At 38.7% G+C, this 22,873-nt stretch overlaps 4 protein-coding genes across 13 annotated transcripts; 2 read left to right on the forward strand and 2 right to left on the reverse strand.

Moving 5' to 3' along the window:
* Window positions 1-43: 43 nt before the first annotated feature.
* uqcc6 (ubiquinol-cytochrome c reductase complex assembly factor 6) lies at window positions 44-3,333 on the reverse strand. 4 transcript variants are annotated; one of them, XM_085462536.1, is made up of 3 exons: window positions 3,228-3,333; window positions 1,746-1,877; window positions 44-303 (listed from the first exon to the last, which is right to left on the reverse strand). In XM_085462536.1, the coding sequence occupies exons 2-3, from the start codon at window positions 1,851-1,853 to the stop codon at window positions 193-195; spliced, it is 219 nt and encodes a 72-aa protein (XP_085318662.1). In that variant the 5' UTR covers window positions 1,854-1,877; window positions 3,228-3,333; the 3' UTR covers window positions 44-192. The 4 variants fall into 4 exon arrangements, with proteins under 4 accessions (XP_085318662.1, XP_085318661.1, XP_085318659.1 ...); XM_085462535.1 differs by lacking the exon at window positions 3,228-3,333 and adding an exon at window positions 2,398-2,557 and having other exon boundaries at window positions 1,746-1,911; XM_085462533.1 differs by lacking the exon at window positions 3,228-3,333 and adding an exon at window positions 2,398-2,478.
* On the forward strand, window positions 2,797-9,827 carry tdg.2 (thymine DNA glycosylase, tandem duplicate 2). Of its 6 annotated transcripts, XM_085462529.1 has the most exons (12): window positions 2,989-3,263; window positions 4,170-4,519; window positions 4,841-5,040; window positions 5,165-5,234; window positions 7,631-7,766; window positions 7,869-7,951; window positions 8,062-8,156; window positions 8,242-8,413; window positions 8,592-8,748; window positions 9,217-9,297; window positions 9,396-9,443; window positions 9,530-9,827. In XM_085462529.1, the coding sequence occupies exons 1-9, from the start codon at window positions 3,175-3,177 to the stop codon at window positions 8,696-8,698; spliced, it is 1,302 nt and encodes a 433-aa protein (XP_085318655.1). In that variant the 5' UTR covers window positions 2,989-3,174; the 3' UTR covers window positions 8,699-8,748; window positions 9,217-9,297; window positions 9,396-9,443; window positions 9,530-9,827. The 6 variants fall into 6 exon arrangements, with proteins under 6 accessions (XP_085318657.1, XP_085318656.1, XP_085318655.1 ...); XM_085462527.1 differs by having other exon boundaries at window positions 9,217-9,443; XM_085462528.1 differs by having other exon boundaries at window positions 9,396-9,827.
* Window positions 9,828-10,786: 959 nt separating this feature from the next.
* On the forward strand, window positions 10,787-18,181 carry LOC146705018 (G/T mismatch-specific thymine DNA glycosylase-like). 2 transcript variants are annotated; one of them, XM_085462539.1, is made up of 11 exons: window positions 10,787-10,949; window positions 11,569-11,643; window positions 13,475-13,641; window positions 14,338-14,624; window positions 14,727-14,796; window positions 15,055-15,190; window positions 15,282-15,364; window positions 15,455-15,549; window positions 15,968-16,139; window positions 16,487-16,639; window positions 17,010-18,181. In XM_085462539.1, exons 2-11 carry the CDS (start codon window positions 11,585-11,587, stop codon window positions 17,135-17,137), a joined length of 1,350 nt encoding a protein of 449 aa, XP_085318665.1. In that variant the 5' UTR covers window positions 10,787-10,949; window positions 11,569-11,584; the 3' UTR covers window positions 17,138-18,181. The 2 variants fall into 2 exon arrangements, with proteins under 2 accessions (XP_085318665.1, XP_085318666.1); XM_085462540.1 differs by lacking the exon at window positions 11,569-11,643 and having other exon boundaries at window positions 10,788-10,949.
* On the reverse strand, window positions 17,516-22,533 carry LOC146705019 (patatin-like phospholipase domain-containing protein 2). Its single transcript, XM_085462538.1, has 9 exons — window positions 22,219-22,533; window positions 21,428-21,660; window positions 21,275-21,340; window positions 20,371-20,580; window positions 20,226-20,286; window positions 19,967-20,137; window positions 19,069-19,210; window positions 18,839-18,937; window positions 17,516-18,622 (listed from the first exon to the last, which is right to left on the reverse strand). Exons 1-9 carry the CDS (start codon window positions 22,421-22,423, stop codon window positions 18,364-18,366), a joined length of 1,446 nt encoding a protein of 481 aa, XP_085318664.1. The 5' UTR covers window positions 22,424-22,533; the 3' UTR covers window positions 17,516-18,363.
* Between the last annotated feature and the right edge of the window lie 340 nt (window positions 22,534-22,873).

Here is a 22,873-nt window from a genome sequence, read left to right on the forward strand (position 1 = left end):
GGAGAGAGACAATCCGGATAAGATCCTTAAGATCCCTGATAGCCAATGGTATGGTACTTTATTCTTCTCCTGTTTGTCCCATTAGAAGAAACCACAGAAGATATTTATGTGCAGACATCCCACACATGACATAGTGGGGCTAGTGCTATCCGCTTCTTTCAGTGTCTGTCACACAGAGGATGTAGATCCACATCAGCCGGCATCTTGTTCAGATTTAACCTTCTTTAAGGCTTCTTCTCTGACTTTGTAGCCCTGCAGCTCAGTTCGAAGCTCACCAGGCTTTGGTGGGACGTCTGGTATACTCTGAAAGAGAACAGCAAGCACGTTTAACTCAGCCTGACAGGTGAAAGCTCATTGGTTGGATGCATCTGTGAATACAAACTGCTCACAAATTCCAACCACAATTTCCCTGCATAATATGTCAACTCTAACCAAAGAATCGGACATCAACATACTTCCAGCTGAGAAACAGTGACAGCAGCTTGAGGTGTCTGGGTTGGCAGTGATGCCATTTTTGATGTGATGCTCAGCAGAATGGCTGAGTTGATGGATTTTGAGTGACCACCACAACAGGTAGTAAACGCAAACTTCTCTCACCCCAACCGGTCACAGCAGATGGCCGCCCCTCCCTGAGCCTGGTTCAACCGGAGGTTTCTTCCTGTTAAAAGGGATTTTTTCCTTCCCACTGTCGCCAGAGTGCTTGCTCATAGGGGGTCATATGATTGTTGGGTTTTTCTCTGTATCTATTATTGTACGATCTACTGTACAATATAAAGCGCCTTGAGAAGACTGTTGTTGTGATTTCAACATTATCTTTTTTTCCCACATTAAGGCAACATCAATACAAAGAAAGACTGCAGTCTTCCTTTGAAATCAAAGGAAACAATAAAGATGTACTTTCATATAGTATGGTGGGCCAATGGTAATGTCTTTGTCAGTAAGGAGGCTGTAAAACTGGTCATAACACTGCTCTACAAAAAATATTTTTTGTTTGCTACTTATAACTTCACAACGTCAGCTCTTTATCGATCCGATATAAGCTTACTGATCAGATTTCTGAGATACACGTCACTGACATTCTGAAACTTTTCAATATCAGTGTAATATAATAATAAAACATCTGGAATTTAAAGAATGTACCACCAAAATTGTTTTAAAGATTATTTCTGTTTAATTAAATTCCAAATAAAAAGAAGTCGGTGTGCTCCAAAAAGGTTTAAGGCACTTGCTTATACGCTTGGACCGCACACCCGTCTCTCTCTGCAAGAACAAGCAGTTTATGCTCAGATTAAATTTTCGCTGCTATTGGTTTTCTTTTACTTTGATATTTCTACAAAATCATTTCCCGTGTTCATTGCTGACATCATCAAGATTTCCAGATAAAAAGGAGAGATGAGAATGTAAAAAACTCTGTTAGCCTGCACAAATGCTTCCCATGCTGCTTACTCACTTTCTTTTTGAACTCATCGTCATGCACCAGTTCAGGGATTTCAGGACCAAAGAAAACAACTCCCTGAATTTTGGCTTCACTTTTCTGGTGACCAGAAAACCTAAATCTTGGCATCCTTGATGAAGGTCTCTGCATGGGATAGACTGAAGTGTTTGTTCGACCAGGCCAATGTTTGACAATGTTTTCCCATACTAGACAGTATAGTACAATCCTGGGTCGATTTGGTAAATAGAAGCTTCCAGTTTTGGCCTTTGTTTACTTCTGTTGATACCTAAGGCTTAATTTTGTCCCTCACCAGATCAGGCAGGTAGTATTGATGGACAGCCTGTGCTCCTGCAAACATGGCCAAAACACTGGCTCCTAACATCCGGACGTACCGAGCCCAAGACACCCCAGCTGGCATCTTCACAGACTGATCTGACTCAACCTGGAGGAAAAGATAAGTGACCAGGTTCAAAACACTGGTCAAAAACAGCACACAATATATGAAGAGATAGAAATTAGTATAGATAAACAATACATTTTCAGCTCTCCTTTTCAATCTGGTGCTAAAAATATAAGCATCCCCTTTTCTTCTTAAATAAAACTATAGCTGTCTACTAAAATTAGCACCACTGCCATTTAGTTGAAGATGTTTAAAAACTCAATACAACGCCGGGACGCTGTGCATGCAGCACTGTCAAAGTACTACCATGTAGCTAAAGTATCCCTTTTCATATTACAAATGTATGGCAGACTGCACATATTGTACAGATGTACTGTATATGAATAATTCACACATCCACAGCCGCTATCCATTCACATGATGCTACTGATTAGCCATAAAACACGCTGTTTAAAAACATCCAAACACGGAGACTGTTAACACAGAACTACACTTTAAAACCTTAACTTAATTGTTCCCGTCACAAATAAGTAAATGTCCACAGTCTAAAGCTCATTCTTACTAGCTTAAAGTCAAGTGTCTGTCATTGAGGACCAGAAGCAGATCGTGACGTTTATCTAACTACTGGCAATTCTTTGATAGAGAGTCCTCACTCTGTCTTTTTTTTCCATGGACTCTTATTTCCTCTCAATTGTACGATAAATCCGCCTCTGATTTTATGGAGAAGTAATGAGCTTTCCGGAAATAAACCATCTTCGGTTGCAGTACTCTTCTACAGCATAAACTCGTATTGATACACGGCGATAAGTGCCGTCTGTCGCCGCTTAGCGGTAGCTTGCGTTATCTCGCAAAGTTTTAGTACAAGGCTCTATAATAAGTGTTATGTGTCAGATTTCACGAATACAGTTCTAAATGATCTGCAATGTTCTTCTTAGTTTTCTATCGATTATATGACGTCACCGATGCATTTAAAATACTCGTCGAAATCCGATCCCTGCAGTACGCACAGTGACCACAAGGCGGCGGTAAGCATTTCAGCCAACCGGATCAAATCGAAATGTTGAGCGTTTAAATGGTCTTTGTTTTGGGAAGACTCCCAGTCCCTATTTCCTTATTTGAAAGCTAAAGAAATGTATGACAGGTATGTTACTTTACCCATTTACATTTATGTTTGTTAATATTAAATTGCGTTTTTAAAACAACTGTAGAACTTCGAAATCTCGTCAGTTTGCTGTTAGCTAAACCTTCCTGTAGCATCTGCCTTTGTGCCAACAAGCTACTGTGTGCGCTTTACCGCTTACATTTCTCATGTTTATCCATGGGTTTGGCAGCAGAATAAATGTTAATGTATTCAAATAAGTCAACAGTTAAGATGGAAGAAAACCAGTTTACTTCACTGACGGTTCCCTCGGATTATTTTCAGCAGTGGTGAGTTGGTGTTGGAGGTGGCAGGAGGTCTGGGGAAACTTGTCATGTTATCTCCTCGACTCGTTTTCATTTTCATGCATGATGGAGGAAAATAAATGTCATTTGACACTCGACATCATAGCCTACACATTTGTATACTTTATATTTAGGATTGTAGCAACTGATAAGTGTAATTGTGAAGGATAATTGACTACCGTAATCCATGATTCCTGATTAAAGGGAAGTAGGGGTAATTATGTAGGAATAATATGAAACAGAAATACTCTGGATTTAAATTTAGGCATGCAAAAGAAAAACAATACTTGTACAATCTGAATATCTTGATATATTCTGTTATGTTTGTCTGACTAATTTAAAATATTTTTTCTTACATTTTTAACATACCAGCGCATTATCCAGCATTTATTACACCTTTGTTTGCTACAGGCCTTTTTTTAACTGCACTTGTAAACTTTGTCACCTGTAGAGAGTCACGTCAGTTCACGCAAGGTTAAAATGAATAGTTTACACATTTGGCCTCTGTTTGTCTTTGTATCGTCATATTCTGCAAAAGTATCTTCATTCCATTCTAGTCAACCTTGTGATTATTGTAAAAATACACAATTAGAGGTGCAAAAAGGTTAGTTTTTGTAGGCTGCATCATCAGAAATGATCAGTAAACTAGATAAAAGCAATGAACAATAATTGAGGTGCCTGTTTTACATAAAAAACAGTAAATGAAATGCAGAAAATATGAACTAGTGGATGTCAGCGCATGTGTTTTTGCAAGTATTGTGTCCTGTGTTTAAGTTTTATTCACCCACTTCTCCACACACCACATTTTCCTGATGTACCTGGATCCTGTTTCATGTCCTTTTTTTTCTTTTCTTTTTTTGCTTAACTTCTTCACGCCCTCATCTCTACTAGGTACCAGTCCAGCCAGCAGTACCCTGAGGTACAGCATGTGGCACCCTATCCCAGCATGGACCATTACACTGAAGGTCCCGTGGATGAGCCTGTCATGGCCGAGCTATCTGTTCACCGGGATCCAAATTTTTATCAGGAACCTTTTTACACGAACTACCTTCCAGCCCCAAATCATTACCCGGAGCAGGTGTCTCAGCAGAACATCAGAGAGCACCAGCAGCACCCAGATCTTGCACTCCTGCACCACCCACGGCATCAACATACACAACACATACAGCATGCTCAACACACACAGCATACACAGCAGCACGGGCCAAGTATTCAGCACCAGCCTTCAGGTCCACCTAAAGGTAATGGAAGATGCTACAATCACAGTAGTTCTTCCCAAGAAGTTTCAGATCTGATGTATTTTAAATATGTGTGCTGCCATTTGTACAAAAAACTACTTTTGCCTTCTGTTTCCCATAGAATAATTTGGAGACATTTAACTACAGTTTAAAGGAATGAGCTGCATATGAACCAGACAAAAGACATCATAAAATACAAATCAAAATTCCTCAATAGGTTGTTCAATATACGTTCTCTGAGATCCTGTCGCCTGTATTTTAATTGTCTTTTTTTTATTTGTTTGTTTTTGATTCAGTACTCAATAAATTCCTCTTCTTTCTTAGACGTGACACCAGTGAAGAAGAAGAGAGGTCGACCTCCGAAACAGCAAGCGGAGGATGGTGAGACACGTGAGGAGGACGACGAGGTTGAGGCTGCCAAAAAAGCCAAGAGAGCTCTCAACCGCTTCAACGGCATGTCAGTGGCTGAAGTTATGGCTAAAACACTGCCAGATGTGATTACCTACAATCTCGACATTTTGATAGTGAGTTATTTTGTATTTCCAGTTTTGTTCTGTGTTTTTGTTTTTTGTTCTAATTGTGATTTAGGTTTGTGACATGGCCAACTTGCAGTCTTTAGGTCTTTAATTATTTTGTGTCTCTCCTCAGATTGGAATTAATCCAGGCCTATTGTCAGCTTACAAAGGACATCATTACCCAAACCCAGGGAACCATTTCTGTACGTTTAAATTCAGTTTCATTACCGACTATAATAAATATGAGCCAGTGTTCATTTTCAGTTCTACCCTGTTTGACCCACTCTGGGTGCATTGTCACTATTGTTTTATAGCTAAGGCTTGTTCTAAGAGACCTTAAAGGTGGCCAAGATGCCAATATGATGATGAAATGCAGCTGAATGTTGTAACTTGTCAGGTTTGAATGCAGGCAACAGAATACATCAAATTTTAAAGAGCTTTTCAAAGGTGAATATTGATGTTTAAAGAGTCAGCAAAACATTTATGCAACACTATTTCTGATGTATCCCCCATAGAGTATTAGGATTTGCTAGGTAGGTTTTTCAGAATAAGGGAGTGTCCTTGAAGTTTTTAGATGTATCCCCAAAAGTTGATTCTGGACGTTCATCTGGATGTTGCGTTTTCAGTGAAAGAGATGTTTTACCACTCATCTAGGTGACTTCTTCAGTCTCAGCTGACTGCAGGTTTCAACAATCTTATAAAAAGTACATTTGTATAATGACTGAAACTAGCACCACTGAATGAACAATGGGCTGGGAGGTTGGTTCCTTGATCATTAATATGCAAATTCTCATGACCACTGATCAACAACCATTGATCAAAGCTCAGTGATCAAAGACCAGTGATCAATGGTCATGAGTACCATTCACAGAGAGTTGGGGAATGTCTGCAATCACAGCATTGTAAATTGGCGAAAGATGTACCCTTAGGCCCCCTCCTCGATTCAGAGATGGTCTTTCCCTTTTCACGTAAATGGCCTCCTTGACTCCGTGCTCAAACCAGCGTTCCTCCCTGTTCAGGATGTGTGCATCCTCATCATTGAAAGAGTGTCCACTGGCCTGTAGGTGTAAATAGACTACAGAGTCCTGGCCTGACGAGTTAGCTCTTCTGTGTTGTGCCATCCACTTCGCCAGAGGTTGTTTGTTTTCCCTGATGTATAAATCCTGGCAATCCTCCTGCCACTTAACAGCATACGCTATGTTACTCTGTTTGTGTCGGGGGACCCGATCCTTGGGGGGGGACCAATTTTTGGCACAGCATGTTTTGGGGTTAAAAGCCACAGAGACATGGTGTTTAGAAAAAATGCGTCTCAGTTGTTCCGATACTCCTGACACGTACGAGATCACTACAGGTTTTTGCTTAGGCTGCAGTTGTCCTTCTCTCCTAGATCGGCTGGAGCTTTTTTTTAGGCGCCTTCTCAGCTTTGACAAATGTCCAGCTGGGATAACCACATTTACTCAGGGCCTTCTTGATGTGATGTTCTTCTGCTTCCCTGGCCGCTGTGTCAGTGGGGATGGTGTTTGCTCTGTGTTGCAGTGTCCTGATGACACCCAGTTTATGCTCCAGTGGATGATGAGAGTCAAACCTTAAATACTGATCCATGTGCGTAGGTTTACAGTACACATCAGCTTTTAGATGTCCCCCATTACTGATGGAAATAGAATAGAATAGAATAGAATTCAACTTTATTCTCATTGCACATGTCACAAGTACAAGGCAACGAAATGCAGTCTCACAGTCTAAGAAGAAAATTGCCACTTTTCATATCCTCCCTGGTGAATTTGATGTGTTGGTCCACTGAATTAATGTGATCCATGAATTGTGGTACATCCTGAGATTTGATTTTCACCCAGGTGTCATCCACATATCTGAACCAATGACTTGGTGGTGTTCCAGGGTAGGATAGCATGTACAAATTGGCCACGATGGGTGAAACTGGGGAGCCCATGGCACACCCATGTTTCTGCCAGTAGAACTGACCCTTGTATGTAAAATAGGTGGAATTAAGACAAAGTTCCAAAAGCAAACACACTTGGTCGATGCCGAGAGTGGTTTTGTTGCTGAGGTTGGGGGCATCCTGTAATCTCTTACAGACTACATCCAACGCTTCCGTGACTGGGATGCACTTTCTCCGACTGAAAACGCTACGTCCAGATGAACAGAATCAGCTTTTGTCGATTTACTTACCTGGATGATTGAGCATGCATCAAGACATTTTTAGATGTAGCTACTTAGAAATATTAGCTATAAAATTTTCTGTTGCTTATTTCAACTTCAGGATGTAAAATATCAACATGGATCATTGCTTTAAAATAAATATATTTATATATCTCACCTGAAGTAGCTCCATGCTTGTTCTGCAGGCTTATTGCCTTACAAAGTAGTGTTGATCAGCTATGATCATATGGTATAAAAAACAAACAAACAAACAAACAAAAACAAAAAAAGTAGCAATGTCTGCTGATAACAGTTCTGTAAATTTAGAGCTTCTACAACTGGAAAACATGATTAATCAGGAGGAAAAAAGCTGGTTTGAGTCCAGTGTTGTGCTAGACAGCCACTTGGTTGTTTTTATACTCAGCTCCTCTTTTCTGTCCAGGGAAATGTCTGTTTCTGTCAGGTCTAACTGACCAGCAACTTAACTACATGCATGACCAGAGCCTGCCAGAGAAATACAGCATCGGCTTTACCAATATGGTAGAAAGGACCACACCTGGCAGCAAGGATCTCTCCAGGTAAAGTTAACTAAAGCGACTACAACTAAATGCAAAACAGACAGTTTGTAACTTAAAATAAAATTTGTCCTCTTTTTTTTTTTTTTTTTTTTTTGGTCCTAGTAAGGAGATCCGTGAAGGAGGCCGACAGTTACTTGAGAAGCTACAAAAATACAAGCCATTAATAGCAGCGTTTAATGGAAAAGGTAAAATGATGCAAACAATTTTCTTTTTTCCATTTTTGTTGAAGTGTTTTGATACTAGCACTAGCTGATTGATTTTATTTTTTGAAGGTATTTTTGTGTAAATTTCACAGGTATTTATGAAATCTTCTGCAAAGAAACCTTTGGTGTGAAGGCCAAGAACCTTGAGTTTGGACTACAGCCGTACAAAATTCCCGAAACTGAAACGGTAGGTGGAAACAGGAAATGATTTCAACATAAATCTGCTCAGCTATACAAACAACAGACTTCATAGCATTTGATGTTCTTTTCAGGTGTGCTACTTGATGCCGTCATCGAGCCCCCGCTGTGCTCAGTTTCCTCGTGCACAAGATAAGGTGCATTTTTACATCAAGCTGAAGGAACTGAGAGACCAGATGAAAGGCCTGGCACCGAGCCGTGAGGTGGAAGAGACAGAGTACTCTTTTGACCTGCAGCTAGCTAAAGGTAAATATCACAGCTGCACAGTACAGCTGAAACATGAGGCATTCGATTGCTATTCCGTCTTTATCTCAGTTAAATTCAGAAAGGGACCTGCTTAAAAAGATGTGCGTCTTTTCAATTTTCACAGATTTATTTGTCTTAAATAAATCATTGACTCCCTGCTGATGTTTTTGTTCTGCAGAGGATGCTAAAAGGATTACAATCAAAGAGGAGCAGCTAGATCCAGAGTATGAAAGCTGTAGTGCACTGCATGAAGAAACCAGGCACAGCAACAACTCCTCGAAATAAAAGAGATTCAGGGGAGGAGAAAAAACAAGCCTGCCTACTGGAGCACTCAGGTAGTGTAGTTATCATGTAGTCGGAAGTTGATGAAATGGGACAACTAAACAACTTTTATATAAAAATCTAAGGAGATTTTTATGTACTTCTTCTGGCACTTCCTTTCAGAAAAAGAAAAAAAAATCCAAGTGTGAATTTTAGTAAAATAAAGGTTGGCACATTAGCATTAGTGAACTTTTGTTTGTTTCTTTTACCTAAAGAGAATAATACTCATACAGTGTAGTTTCCCTTCACGGTTTTACTCTGGAACCACATCCCACCTGCAGTAGCTCTGTGCTCCATCAGTGGGGTCTGCCCCACAGCTTGAGAACCACTGGATTAAACAGTTTGGAGCAAATGACATAAAACACATGAAACTTGACAACTTGAGATTGTTTAATCTGTGTGTTTATTCTATCAAAAGTAGCTTACGTGTCCATCCATCCATTGGTTGTTGTTTTGTTTTTTTTTCTGCTTATCCAATTTAGGGTTGGAAGGGGGCTGGAGTCTATCCCAGTCACAGCGAAAAAGGCGGGGTACACCTCGGACAGGTCGCCAGTAAATCACAGGTCTAGAGACAGACAAACTTTCATGCTCAAATTCCCACCTAGGGCCAAATAAGAGTTTTCTTTCAACCTAACCCTTGTCTGTGTTTGGACTGTGAAAGGAAGCTGGAGTACCATAAGAGAACCCAATGCGAGCATGGCGAAAACATGTAAACCCCACACATAAAGGCCCATCCACATTATATGCTCATCAGCTTATAATGATGTGTAACACCTCGGGACATTTGCTCAACAGATACCAAATACCAGCTGACCTTGTAGCCTCACCAAGGATGAGAAGTAACACTGTGAGAGAAGAAGACCTCTGTTCCCCAGACAGTGTCACGCACAAAACAGAAAAGCCCCCACAGCACTCACACATGTGCATGTTTTTGGTGTTATTGTTTTTTAAATACTATTTATTGAATTTTTATTAAACATGTTTCCAGTGACTTATTTTGTATTTTCATAGACTTGTATTTTTTTGATTTATTGACTGTATACTCTGGAATTTCTAATGTGTAAGTGCAGAGTTATTAAATCTGTAAATTAACGCTGGCGTGTTTCTATTCTCTGATTGTTTGAGTTATCATGAGAAGCTATAAATGTGTTATAACCTATAGGAAAAGAAACACAGTCAAGCATTCATAAAGACTGAATAATGCTTATTTTTGAGTTAAAAAAACATATTTTCAAAGCTTGATGAGAACAGGAGCATTTCATTATTTAGAGTTTCTCTCATGCTTCTTGAAAGCCTTGAATGAAATACTTGCATCAAAATACCTGATTCATGATTTTGTGAGAATTTTGCATTTTTATTTTTGCACTGGTCTTTAAAAACACTTGAGTGTGAAAATGTTTAGGCTTCTAAAGGGAATAATGAATCTCATTTTGAAAAGCGGGATAGTCGCTGTTAATTTGCATACAAGTCTCCTAAAAACAAGGTCTTAGCAGGCTAAATTTACTGATTTTTGCATAACTCTTGCATCCAGCATGAATTTAATAATGGAGATAATTAATAACTAATAATAAACAAGAAATGTATGTCAATGTAGTCTTTAAACCTGTAAGATGTAATAAGATGCTGCAATAGTGGTAGCTGAGCTGTTACTACTTTATTGTTATGAATCATCTTATCATTTCTAATTAATTCTGTAAAAACAATGAAACTGTCCTCTTATTTTTCCTTGTTTTGTCATAGCTGTGGGACTGTTAGTTGTAAATAAAATATTTTAATACAGAAATGCTGCACCTAATTGCAAAATTAGGGACTGATGTCAACCAATAGACAGCAACCTCACGGAGTTTAAACCGAGCAGCTCATACCAATCCGAAAATAGGGGCGTGTCGTTTTCATTTCTAACGATTTATACCGTCAAATTTGCATTAAAAACACTATTCTCCGATATGCTTATAAAAATAACATATCAAAAAATATTTTATAATGCAAAAATATTCAATAGGGCTATTTTTCCCTATTACAATAACGAACAGTTTTCATATTCATCCCTACATCTTACCCTTAAGATGTTCCGGTGTCAAAGTTGAGTAGCAGGATTGTCATGTCTTTGTTGCATCTGTTCCACCTCAAATGTTATGAATAGAAGTGTGTGAATATATGGAAAAATAATAACCATCTTACCTTAAAAGAAGTGTTTCATCAGTGCCCTCAACAGGTATGTTTTACGTGTAATAATATTAAGAAATTGTTTACAATTTCATGGGGAGAAGTCTTAGTGGAAGCGAAGCCATTCATCCATGCTAAGTTAACTGCCCGGCTAGCCGTTGGCTAACATTAGCTGTACTTGTGGCACGGCTACTGAATAGCATTAAATCTTAGCATTTATATTACCACAAATAGTCATCATTATCTGAATTGATAGCCACAAACGCGAACTTTTACCTCATTGCACCGTATTCTAAACCTGTTTTAAAACAGGAAATGTATAACCGTTTTAATTCATGTTAGCTTGTTAGTTAGCATAGCCATGGAAGAAAAGGGTAAACATTTTAGCAGGTGTATACTGTATGCTCTATTTAAAATATCCACTGTTATAAATACTAAATCTATTCGGCTATTAGTAATTTGACTTTACTTTAATGTATCACGGCCATTTAAGTTATCTTTTGTTGGTGTTTGTGTTTTGGTTTATGTCTTGTACAACTCCACAGCCTGACTAAAGTATGCTGTCACATGCGTTCAATTTCATGTACTGCCAAACTCTTATATGTTAAACCACATGTACATCACCTAGCTGTGTTTCTTCAACATCCGTATTGATTTATTTAATAAAGTCAAACCACCCAAAAGATGGAAGAAAAGCTGAATGGATCACTGCCTGTTGTATCTCCGGAGTACCTTCAACAGTGGTGAGTCTTCCTCCTCACCACAGTGTGGCCAGACTGGACCCAGATTATGTCAGCTGCCCTCTAACTGGCAAAGTGTGATACTATGAAATGAAAGCATGTGCACATAGTTGCCCGTTTGACATTTTGTATTGTTTTTTACATCATTATTTTTAATAATATGCCATTTGGGATCATGAACAATTGTTATAAAGGTGTATATTTTCTTTAATCAGAGCTCAGTGTTCTTATGATGTGATCTGATACGTGGAACACAATTGGGGGAAAAATGTGGTTGTGTTTGATTTGCTAATACAGAGATGTCAAAATCATTTCAGTTCATTTACAGGATTTTTTAATATTCAAGCTGTTGCTTTTCTTCAGGCACAAGAATCAAGAGGGGGGTTTTTTTTTGGGGGGGGGGGGGGAGTTTAAGCAAAAACCATAAGTTCAGTTGAATCGGACATATATTAAATGTTTTGAAAAGAGTATAGAGTCAGGTGCCAGTTTTTCTGCTCTACCTACTATATTTAGAAGTGATTTAATTCACAGTAAACCTGCTTTATAGCAGAACCACTAAGGCTGTTGATGTTTTTGTTTAGTTTTAATTAGATTTAATCTGTTTGTGCTATACTAAATAGTTTATGAAGTTGCACTACTGTCAGAAATGCTTGAAATTAAACATGTGGGATCTTGTAATTAGTAGAAGTGAACCAATCCGATATTACGTATTGGTATCGGTCAGATACGGACGTAAATTACTGGATCGGAGAGAAATAAAAAATGTAATCCGATCCATTAAATATCAAAAAAAGCTCCTCACAAAACTTGCGACACGGTGTAACTCGGCTCATAGGCACGTCGGAGCAGTGTGCTCACGTGATAGAGCGGCTGTGTGTATTTGTAGCCTCACTACCAAACCGGCATTTCATCTCCGATGAAGTTATCCCAGAGAGAAGTAAAGCAAGTGTGTAAGTTCATCTCTGAATGTTTGTAAAGCATTCCCACGTTAAGCTTAACAACCGATATATGGAGCGACTGCCTCTTCTCTCTCACTCTCCTGATGCTACTTCAATCGTGAAACTGATTAATGATCAGCTGATTGGCTTTTCTGTCGCGAGTCCGTCTCTCTTGTTTGTTTTTGGCCCACTAGGTGTTGAATCTATTTAATTATTCTTGAAAAATAATTTATTTCTGTGCATTTTTTTTCACACTGCATCAAATTATAGTTGATTACGTCGATTAAGCATCATGAGGTGGAGGGTGGGGGGTGGTTCCCTTTTTTTTTTTTTTGCTGGGAGTTTGCAACCCTATTAGTTAGGTTGCTTAATATTTCTGCTAAGTACTCTTTAAAATACCAGAATAGGAAGGATGGAGTAGGTTTAAGTTTATTTGATTGATCAGTATTGCTGAACTATGAAATATTTTGTGGGCAGTGTATTTTTTACATACAGGTATAACAGAATAGCGTTAGTGTTGTTGTTTATTTTAACTTGAGTATGAACTTATACAAAATGCAGCAAGATATTAAAAAAACTGTTTTATTGATTAAAAAACACTATATCGGACTCATATCGGTATCGGCAGATATCCAAATTTATGATATCGGTATCGGACATAAAAAAGTGGTATTTTGCCATCTCTAGTAATTAGATGATTAAAATCAATGTGTTTGCTCTTTTATCACCACTCAGCTAAATACAAAAAGACCTAAACAAAAAGCACATAGTTTATGTAATCCAGCTAACATCTGTTTTAACTCCACAGTGCATCTCACACAGCCAACTTGATTGTTGTAAAAATACTTAACCATTTTGTGCTTTTGTTTTGTTTTTCTAAATTTCCTCCACCTCAGGGTTCGGTCTGCCCAGCAGTTTCAAGCTCTCCAGGCTCAATATTCAGACGTCATTCCTGAACATCAGTTTCACTATACAGAGCATCAAGCTGGAGAGCCAGCTATGGCAAACATGGTTAATCCGGAACCCGTGATGGATCAGCTGGAACCTACCAACTTGACAAAACGTACTTTGATATATTTATTGTGTTAACACCTAGTTATAAGTTAGGATCAGGGTTTAAAATGGGCTGGAATGATATTCCTTCAGTTAATCTGTAATTTAGTCTGATAGGGGTCATCAAAACATTATGAGTTAAATTGCCTATCTGGGCACTAGGCCTTTATGTTTTGTTTTCTGCTGCATGATGTTCAGCAGGAGCAGGTAAATTGGCTGGAGCTACACCTAAGCATGATGTGCTCAGCTTTAAAGGCTTCCTCCTTCCTACAGTCGCTCAGAGTTCCTTTTGCTCATAGACAGTGACAAGGGAAGTAAGTTTATTAACCAAAGCATGAATATTGTGTAGTCAGTAACTCAGTTGTGTAAAGTATGTATTGATAAGTTGGAGGAAGGAGGAAGCTTTGCTAGGGCAGCTGACCGCAGCCTGTTCACAAAGAAAAATCTACTGCGGGTTATAAACTTTTTCCCCTTGTTGCACTTTATCCTCAGTTTAGGATCTAATGTTAGTTTAGTGTGACAGTCTTACCATTATATATGGTGTTTTTTTTAATAGAATTTATTTGCTGTATATTAGGGCATGATGATATATAGAAATAGTCTGCCAAAACTGCAGTTTAACACCACACAAGAGCAAATGACTTCCAACAGTACTTACATCATGGTCTCTTATCTTTTTTTATTTTTGTTTTCTCAATTCTTGTAGCTCCAGCTAAAAAGAGAGGCAGACCAGCTCAACCCAAGGAACCAGGGGCACCCACACCACCAAAAGTCCCAAAGGCACGAAAGCCACCAAAAGACCCAAATGCACCTAAAGCAAAACCAGGTCCAAAGCCCAAAAAGGCAGCTCAGGCTGATGGGAAACAGGAGAAGATTGATGAAACTTTCAAGAAGGTAAAGAGGAAAGTAGACCGCTTCAAGGGCATGTCAGAGGAGGAGGTCATGAAAAAGACTCTACCAGACCTGCTGGACTACAACCTAGACTATGTCATTGTAAGATTCACTTTTTAGTTGGATAATTATATATTATGTCTAGTTCACTGCTAGACCATAATGTGAACATAAGCGTGGCTAACCTCACCGGTTTGCTTTCAGATTGGTATCAATCCAGGTCTGATGGCAGCTTTCATTGGAAGATGGTTTCCAGGTCCTGGAAATCATTTCTGTAAGTTATGATACTGTAATTATTTTGAGTTGTCTTGTGGTAACATAAAAATGGATCTTAGGCTTCAGAAAGGTTATTGATTTGCTGACACAGTGGTGCAGATTTTTACCTTACAGAATAAAACATGTCCTGGTCCTTTCTCTGTGAAGTTTGTAAATTCTCTTCCTGTATGGAATTCTTCTGGGTACACAGGTTCAATAAAATGTCCGTATTTATTAGCCTTTGGTGCTGAATCACCTGGTCACTTTTTGATTTCAGGGAAGTGTTTGTTTCTGTCTGGATTTACTGATGAGCAGCTCAACCACATGCATGACACCGTCCTACCTGTTAAGTATAAAATGGGCTTCACCAACATGGTGGCCAGGGCAACACCAGGGAGCAAAGATCTTACAAGGTATATGACTGTAAAAGATTTCAGTCATCATATTAGAAAATAAATATTTTATAGGTTTCATAAACCTTTTTCTTTCATTTCATCTCACCAGTAAAGAGTTGCGTGAAGGAGGCAAAATTCTTGTGGAGAAGCTGAAAAAATACAAGCCACTTATTGCTGTGTTCAATGGAAAATGTAAGCCCACCTACTAACAAAGAGCAATAGTTGCCATAAAACAGTTTGCTTAAGTCAGTTAAGCTAATAGTTATCTTCTTTTGTCCACAGGCATCTATGAAATGTTCTGCAGAGAACTGTTTGGTAAAAAACCACAAAAACTCGAATTTGGTTTGCAGCCACACAAGATCCCCGACTGTGACGTGGTGAGAACTCAGTTTTCAGTCAGGTTTTTAAAAGTTTCTTCAGATATTGGTGGAAATGATACAGATACATGCTGTTCTTCAAGAATATTTAAGAAATATTTTCATCTGTTATTTGTATTCAATAAATTTAATAGACAATGTTCAAAGTGTGAAAATAATATTAAGAATAAAATGTCAAAAATGTAGGATTTTTCTAGTATGTTGTTCATAAAGGCTTAAATTTGTAATTATAGGAACTGACCCGAAATTGAATGTGCAAGCCTTTATATTTTGTGTTAGAAGTGATATGATCAACATATTGATATCAAAGGAAATCAATATAGACAACTAGAAAATTAAGAACTGCAAGTGTGATACTTAAAAGTAACTGATACTTCATTCTGAAGACTTTACTTAAGAGTTTATTTCTTCTTTGCAGGCTTTGTTTCTGATGCCTTCATCCAGTGCTCGTTGCGCCCAATTCCCTCGTGCTCAGGACAAAGTCCACTTCTACATCAAACTGAGAGAACTCAGAGACCAACTGAAGGGTGTCCAAAGAAGCACAGAGATCCAAGAGGTCAACTACATGTTTGACCTTCAGCTGGCCAAGGGTAAGCATGACCAGGGCTGGGTGGGTGTGTGTGTGCATGCGTATGCGTATGCGTGTTTGGGTTTTGTTTTGTTTTTTTCTTTTAAAAAAATGTGTAACTTGGCTGTCTAACCTGAATTTCACCACTAAGTACCTTTACAGCGGCTTTAATTAGAAATTTTAATTAAAATTCAATTTTTAAAAAGTAAAACTACTACGCTGTTATTTACCATAGATACTTTCCCTACTTTTAATATTGTAGAAATGCCTCAAAGCCACTAAAATTAGTGAAGTCATTAATTTAATATCCTGTCCATTTTATTAATTTTTTAAAGCATTTTGTTAATTCTTCCCCTTTTATATCAACAGAGGATGCCAAGAGGCTGGCAATAAAGGAAGAACAATACGACCCTGGTTATGAAGATGCCTATGGCGGAGCATATGTCGAGAGAGGACCTGAAGGAAGCCAAGCTGAAAGCCAGAGCAACGGTCACTGCACGTTTTCATCTGCTGAAAATACAGGTAAGTCATTCAGATAGGGTGAGCCTGAGGGCGAGCTCGGATGCACCCAACATTCATCTACAGTCCTCGGCGCTTATGGTTCCTAGTTTCAGGTAGTTGTATTCTCCACCTGTTGAGACACTTGAGTTTGTATGATTTGCATAAATCTGTGTAGTTTGTATAAATTTCAGTTTTTATAAGTCCGTCTGTTACTCAGATGTGAATGTAGCGTTATGTAATTGCACGGACATATGTAATTTGTCTTAAAGTGATGGCACAATCCTGGCCAGGAGCTGGAGTAACCATGAGCATGAACTTTGCTACAGACATCATTCGTTCACATCTTACATGCATAGAAAAATGCTTCTGTTTCTGTGTTCTCCACCCCCAGAAGGAGCGCAGGAGGTGACTGTATCACAAACAGCTGATGGCCAGCTCCCAGACGGACAGTGGATGACCCAGTCCTTTGCAGATCAGATTCCAGACATAGGCAGCGGACCAAAAGATGGTAGCATATGAGGAAAAGGGCTTGCCTGTGCTACACACAGAGACTTGAGCAAACTTAGCTCTTACCTCTTTTTTTGTCAGGTTTTAAAATTCCTTTTTAATTAGTGTCTGAGTGGAATATTAAAAAAAAACATATAGTGGACTTTTTAGAAAATTTGCAGAATATATTTTCTGCACCTTTTTAATTCTTTGTGATCTTGTAAACATATACAGCATGATCGTCTTCACTGCAGTCTTTTTAAATATGTGAAATCAGGGACTTGACAGTAGCCTCTTTCAGACACAGTGCGTTCAACATCGATGGTGCTCTGTCCTGACATAAGTGATGGTAATGTTCCTCAGAGCTTTTTTCACACATACCATTATTCCAGAGAATTTTTTTGACAACCACATGAATCATTATGCCGACCTTTGGTTTAAGGTGCTTCAGCACCAGTTTTTATACTGTCTGTTTCTTAAAGTGATTCGTAAATATTACTAGGTTTGGCCCAATAAGATTGCCCTTCTGACTTTTAGAACAGAGTGACCAGGGGTGCCCATTGATAAGATGCTGTAAGATGAATACAAATTAATACTTGTCTGAAAGTGGCTAATGATGTGTGACTGTCTTTTCAAAGACAGTCACACATCATTTAAACCTTTGTTTTGCCTTTTTACTGTACTGTACTGTACTGCACTGCACTGCAATGCAGTAAATGAGAACTTTCACATCTGCTGTTTAAACAGCAGATAAGTTCCAGAAATTTTATTTTATAAACTTGACTGATCAGTGTGAGCTTGTGTGATCCTCTGTTTGCAGGGAGGACTTGGTTAGCATTAAAATGTTACATTCATGGTGCTATGAACTGATGAGATGCAAAGTGATGACTCGATGTCAGAGGTCCTGCAGAGGCATCATCTCACCAGCCTTTAAATGTGTTACGAAACATATAATGGGTTTTATTTTATTTTTATTTTGCTTTAGGAATTGTAGAATTATGTTATGTTTATGATTATATCGGTCACACGGAATGACTCATTTGTCCATTAAAATTTACTGATGATGCTTTTTCTATACTTTTGTTTTACCTTTGTTTCAATATCACATGGTAGCTATTGTTCAATCTTTGCGAAGAAAAAGGCTTCCTTTTATTTTCCTGTTGTACATTACAATTAGACTCATGGTGTTGATAAGATGTCAACAAGTTCAGCAAATGCTGAAGTTTTTTTGTTTGTTTGTTTTCCTTTGTTGGTTTCCTTTAATCAATCTTTTTTCCACTTTCTTTATGGTTGATTACACGTCCCTTCCCTGGTGTGTTTAACATCACCTGGCCAGATGCAGTTCTAGTTGAGACTGGGGGCATAAGGTCCATGTTGCCATTGGTGTCCCAGCAGAGATTCATTTTAGAATTTGAGGTCATCTTTGATTTCAGAGTTTGTGTATTTATGTCTCGTCCTCTCTGATTCCTGCTGTCTGAACCAGATGACCTGCAGATGCAGTTATTCTCTTGAGATGCGCTGAAGAATATGAAGAGGAAAAAAACTGAAAATCACACAAAGGATGAGCTTTTCATTAATGTTACCTCCTTATAATATTAGCAACAGATACAGTTTGTTGGAGTGACAAAGACACGGCATATGTAAAGAAAGCCAAAAATGAGATTTAATAATCCTAAGGTTAAATCAGTTTTTTTTTTTAAAGAGGTAAAATTGTGAATTTTTATGTACACATACCTGTTGATGCTATCATTGCTAATACTCCATTTCTGCTTGTAGAAATCTGCAGACCACAGTAACAATCTGCAAAGTGCTGTACAGCTGAATGACACCATGCTGTCACAGTAAAACACAGAAAAAAGAAAGAAATTGAAGTACTAATTGCTGTTGTTAACCCAAGTTCATTCCAAAGCCCAGTAGAGAATAGGATATTAGGGAACTCTCAGATCAAACAGTTCACACTTTACCTTTTGGTAAAAAAGATGGTCAGCTCAACAGGTAAGATGAGGAAGGTAAGTAGATGGGTAAACAAATTCATTGTGAGGAAGTCCCTGTAATGCGGCCTCCAGCTGCTACTGTCATGACTATCCCTGCATGCCTCACATAGCACTAACACAGACACACAAAGGGTGGAAATTACATAAAATTATGTGTCATGCTACCTGTGAGAGACCTAGTGTGTGGTATAAATGACACTGTTCATTCATTTAAACCTCAATTTAATACATTTTACATAAAATGGGAAATTTAAATCATTAGTTTAAAATCTTAAGATTACATCATATTCTGCTGCTCAGTGGACCTGGCAGTCTATATAAATCCACCGAATAGATCAGAAAGACTGTTACAGCCTACCATTTTACTGAAAGCAGAGAGGATATTGTAAAGAAATATTTTATGATTATTTAAATATGAGCTACATTAGATTCCTCTATCTTCTTACCTTGAAGAATACAGCAGTATCAAGATGGTGGATGCAAGTGATGCCCTCCTAATGTAATACTTTTTCAATTTGTTAGCATTAACATATAATCGATTTAACTAAATGTCATTAACTGTCAGAAGTTAATCTTTGAAAAGGCTTTCAGGACCCCTTGTTTAGGTTTGTACACCACAACTGATGTTTTGTGAGTCAATGCAACCACCTCCACTGGGGTTTATCCAGGACCAATGGCCATGAAAGGCGAACATAAAGATGATTGTTTTATGTTCATACCAAATCATTACACTCTTCCTGTTCCATTTCTGTGTCCTCTTTACCATTTGAACCAGCGCTCTTACAAGGACATTTTTTTCAATTAAAATAAAGTCTTACAAAAACTTCTGTATATCTGATGATCAGCTCGTCTCATTTGACCTCCTTACCTTTCTTGATAGCCACTGGGAGGTTCTCAATGACTCTGTGGTCCAGATGGTTTTCCTTGTGACACTTCATCATCCTCTCTTCTGCACGACCCACTTCCTTCGTCTGCTCACAGCAAGGAGATTTGGCTCCTACCACTGCACTGCTGTGAATATTTTGTGCTGTAAGCAGATCTGAGACAGTTGGTTGATAACATGTTTTAATATAACTTTATGGTGTAAACCAGAAATGCTAAAGAAAATGAAGGTGGAAAAATCTCACCTTTCTCTCTCAGGAAACAAAGAGCATCCATGTAGCCGTTGTGGCATATCTCAGCCAGCTTCTGCCTCACAAAAAACAAACAAACAGTTAAACATTACTGTACACTCTACTGCTTTAAAGTCGTGAGCTCTGAACATGAACCCACCTCAAGTCTGGGGGGGAGGAAGGATGTACAGACTCGATATACATTCCCTGTGTTGGCCTGAATGCTGACGTTTCCGTAGTGGACTTCAAAGAAATTGTATGACCCTTCTCTGGGGCAAATGTCACTCTCTCCTGAGAATGGCGCCATGGTGATGGTGTTTCTCTGCTCGGACAACGGCATCATGTTGCTCAGTGCTCCATCCACGTAGCGCTTAGAAGAAAGAAAAATGATCAAAATTGATGGCAAGCTGAGATGACGAAGTAGATCTAGTGTGACAAAAACATGTCACGAACTGTCCTCATATACCAAGCAGCCATAGCATTTATAAAGTAAAGGTGGATTACTACTCTCAAATAAAGATCATACGTATGCTGTGTGCTCTGTTTGTATGCTCAATCATAATTTAAAGTGTGCTTGCCTCTTTACCTGTGTGCTCTATGCCACTTACCTTATGTAAACCTTGAATGAGTTTAAAATTAACGTGTGAGCAGAGAAAAAAATTAAAAGCTTTGGCTGTAACAACGCCTCCAGATATTGCGTCTTTTAGCCAAGAAAGCCATAGACTGTATTAGATGGCCATGCCCACCATAACATCACCGACCGATTAGTAAGGTTATGTTATGAAACTTGCTGAGACTGCTGAGATGGTTGTCTTCGCTCAACTGCAACAGGGCGTGATGAGAAAGGATTTGATATGATATATGAATGATATCCCGTTCCACTTCTATGATTCCCAAATTTACCTGCCTCTGAAATCTGGCAATAAAATGCTCCTGTAGCTTTGAAGCGGTTTTTCTTTCCCATTCTCTATGGTCTATGGCACAGAAATCTCTACTCATTTATTTCAATAATAAGACCAGTAAAAGCAAAGAAAGCATACAAAAAAAAGTTAAGCTCTACTGACCATGCCATGGTATGAAGGTGGAATGAAACCACAGTAAACAGGGAAAAAACAGCTGCACATGAGAACCTGCAAAGGTAAAGAGGTTAGATCACTAGAACAGAGAAGCCTAAAAGATCCCAACAATTTTTCTGTAAAGTCACCAATCTGATCAACCTGAATGAGCTCCTCTCTGCTGGCAAACTCGGACACCAAAACATTTTTCCCATCAGCTATTCGGGTGAGAGACACGCAGAGCCTTCCAGAAGCCCGGAGGTGGGCATCTTCTGGAAACTTTTCCAGCAGGGAGTCCCTGACTGTCCGGAGCAGGCTGAAGGTCGGGTGGAAAACTCCAAAGGTGTGTTTTCTTGCCTCCTTCGCTGTGGTTAAAATATCAGCACACAACTGTTCTGAGGGAGAAAATGGAGCAGAACCAAATGTTCAGGCTAATGTAGAGAACCAGTGACATTATGATGTATCATTGCATTATCCACATGTCTGTTTTTTATTGCACAGCAGTTGTTTTCCTCTACAGTCCGCTCACTTGACCTTGAATTCTGTGCGACCTATGGAATTTGCTCTCACTGTTGTATCAGCTGTTTGTGTGTCAGGAACTTATGAAATACACTGCCTAGTGTCAGATACAACACCATTTGTTTTGAGATATGCCTGAACTTCATGAATGGACGGGTACTTCAAGTGCAAATGAAAAAAAGACAAAAATTTCATACAAAAATACAACGCATTGCAATAAACATGAATTATGTCACACAAAATGTTTTCATATATTCAACAAGGCATGTAGAAATAAAATAAACTTGCATATTTTTATTGGTCAATTTTGTGTATGAGAATGATACCAAGAGTTACATTTTATTTATGAATTCCTCTTTAATTTCTCTTTAAGAAACAAACTGTTGAAGAGCTGGACAAACTGTAATCTGCAGTGTACATTAAATGTGACTCACCAATGGGAATGCCAACAGTGAGAGCTGCAGCCACGAGACACCCAGAGGAAGATCCACAAATTTTAGAAGCACCATGAACCAGCTGTGGAGCCCGCTCCAGGATACAGCTCAAAGCTCCCACGTAGTAAATGCTCCTGAATCCACAGCCTGCAAAAGAGATGTTCCACTCCTCGACCCAGTTAAACATCTTACCTGGTTTCTCCATTGACTGTAAGATTAATTAAAACTCAGAACGATATCTATAATATTGTCATTTTGTCAGTCGTGTCTCAGAGTTCAGCTGGTGCATTTAGGAACCTCCCAGGTTTGACTTGACCTGCGTTATCTGCACTACAGTCAGATGTAAACGGGGAGTGTTTTAGCTGGCTATGGTGTGGTATTGCACAACTTACTAGGCTCAAACGTTTCAAAATAGAAAACAAGCTGGAGTTGCTCACTAACTGTAATTTGGCCCGCTGTATGACATGTGATTCAGTTTTCATTAGTTACACAACTCCGCACTGTGTACAAAAATATGGGAGGCACAAGTGGGAAAACGCCATGACCATTCTGACTGGTTAGTAGGTGTTTGTGAAGGGCTATAATTTATGAGATACAAAAAAATCCAAGAAACACGTGTGTGTTATATCATATTAGCCAATGAGCATTGTATTAG

This window comes from Copadichromis virginalis, linkage group LG7 (genome assembly GCF_057382275.1).
Source record: "Copadichromis virginalis isolate Kocher_CV1m ecotype Utaka linkage group LG7, C_Virginalis_male_GT1.1, whole genome shotgun sequence".
Classification (NCBI taxonomy): domain Eukaryota; kingdom Metazoa; phylum Chordata; class Actinopteri; order Cichliformes; family Cichlidae; genus Copadichromis; species Copadichromis virginalis.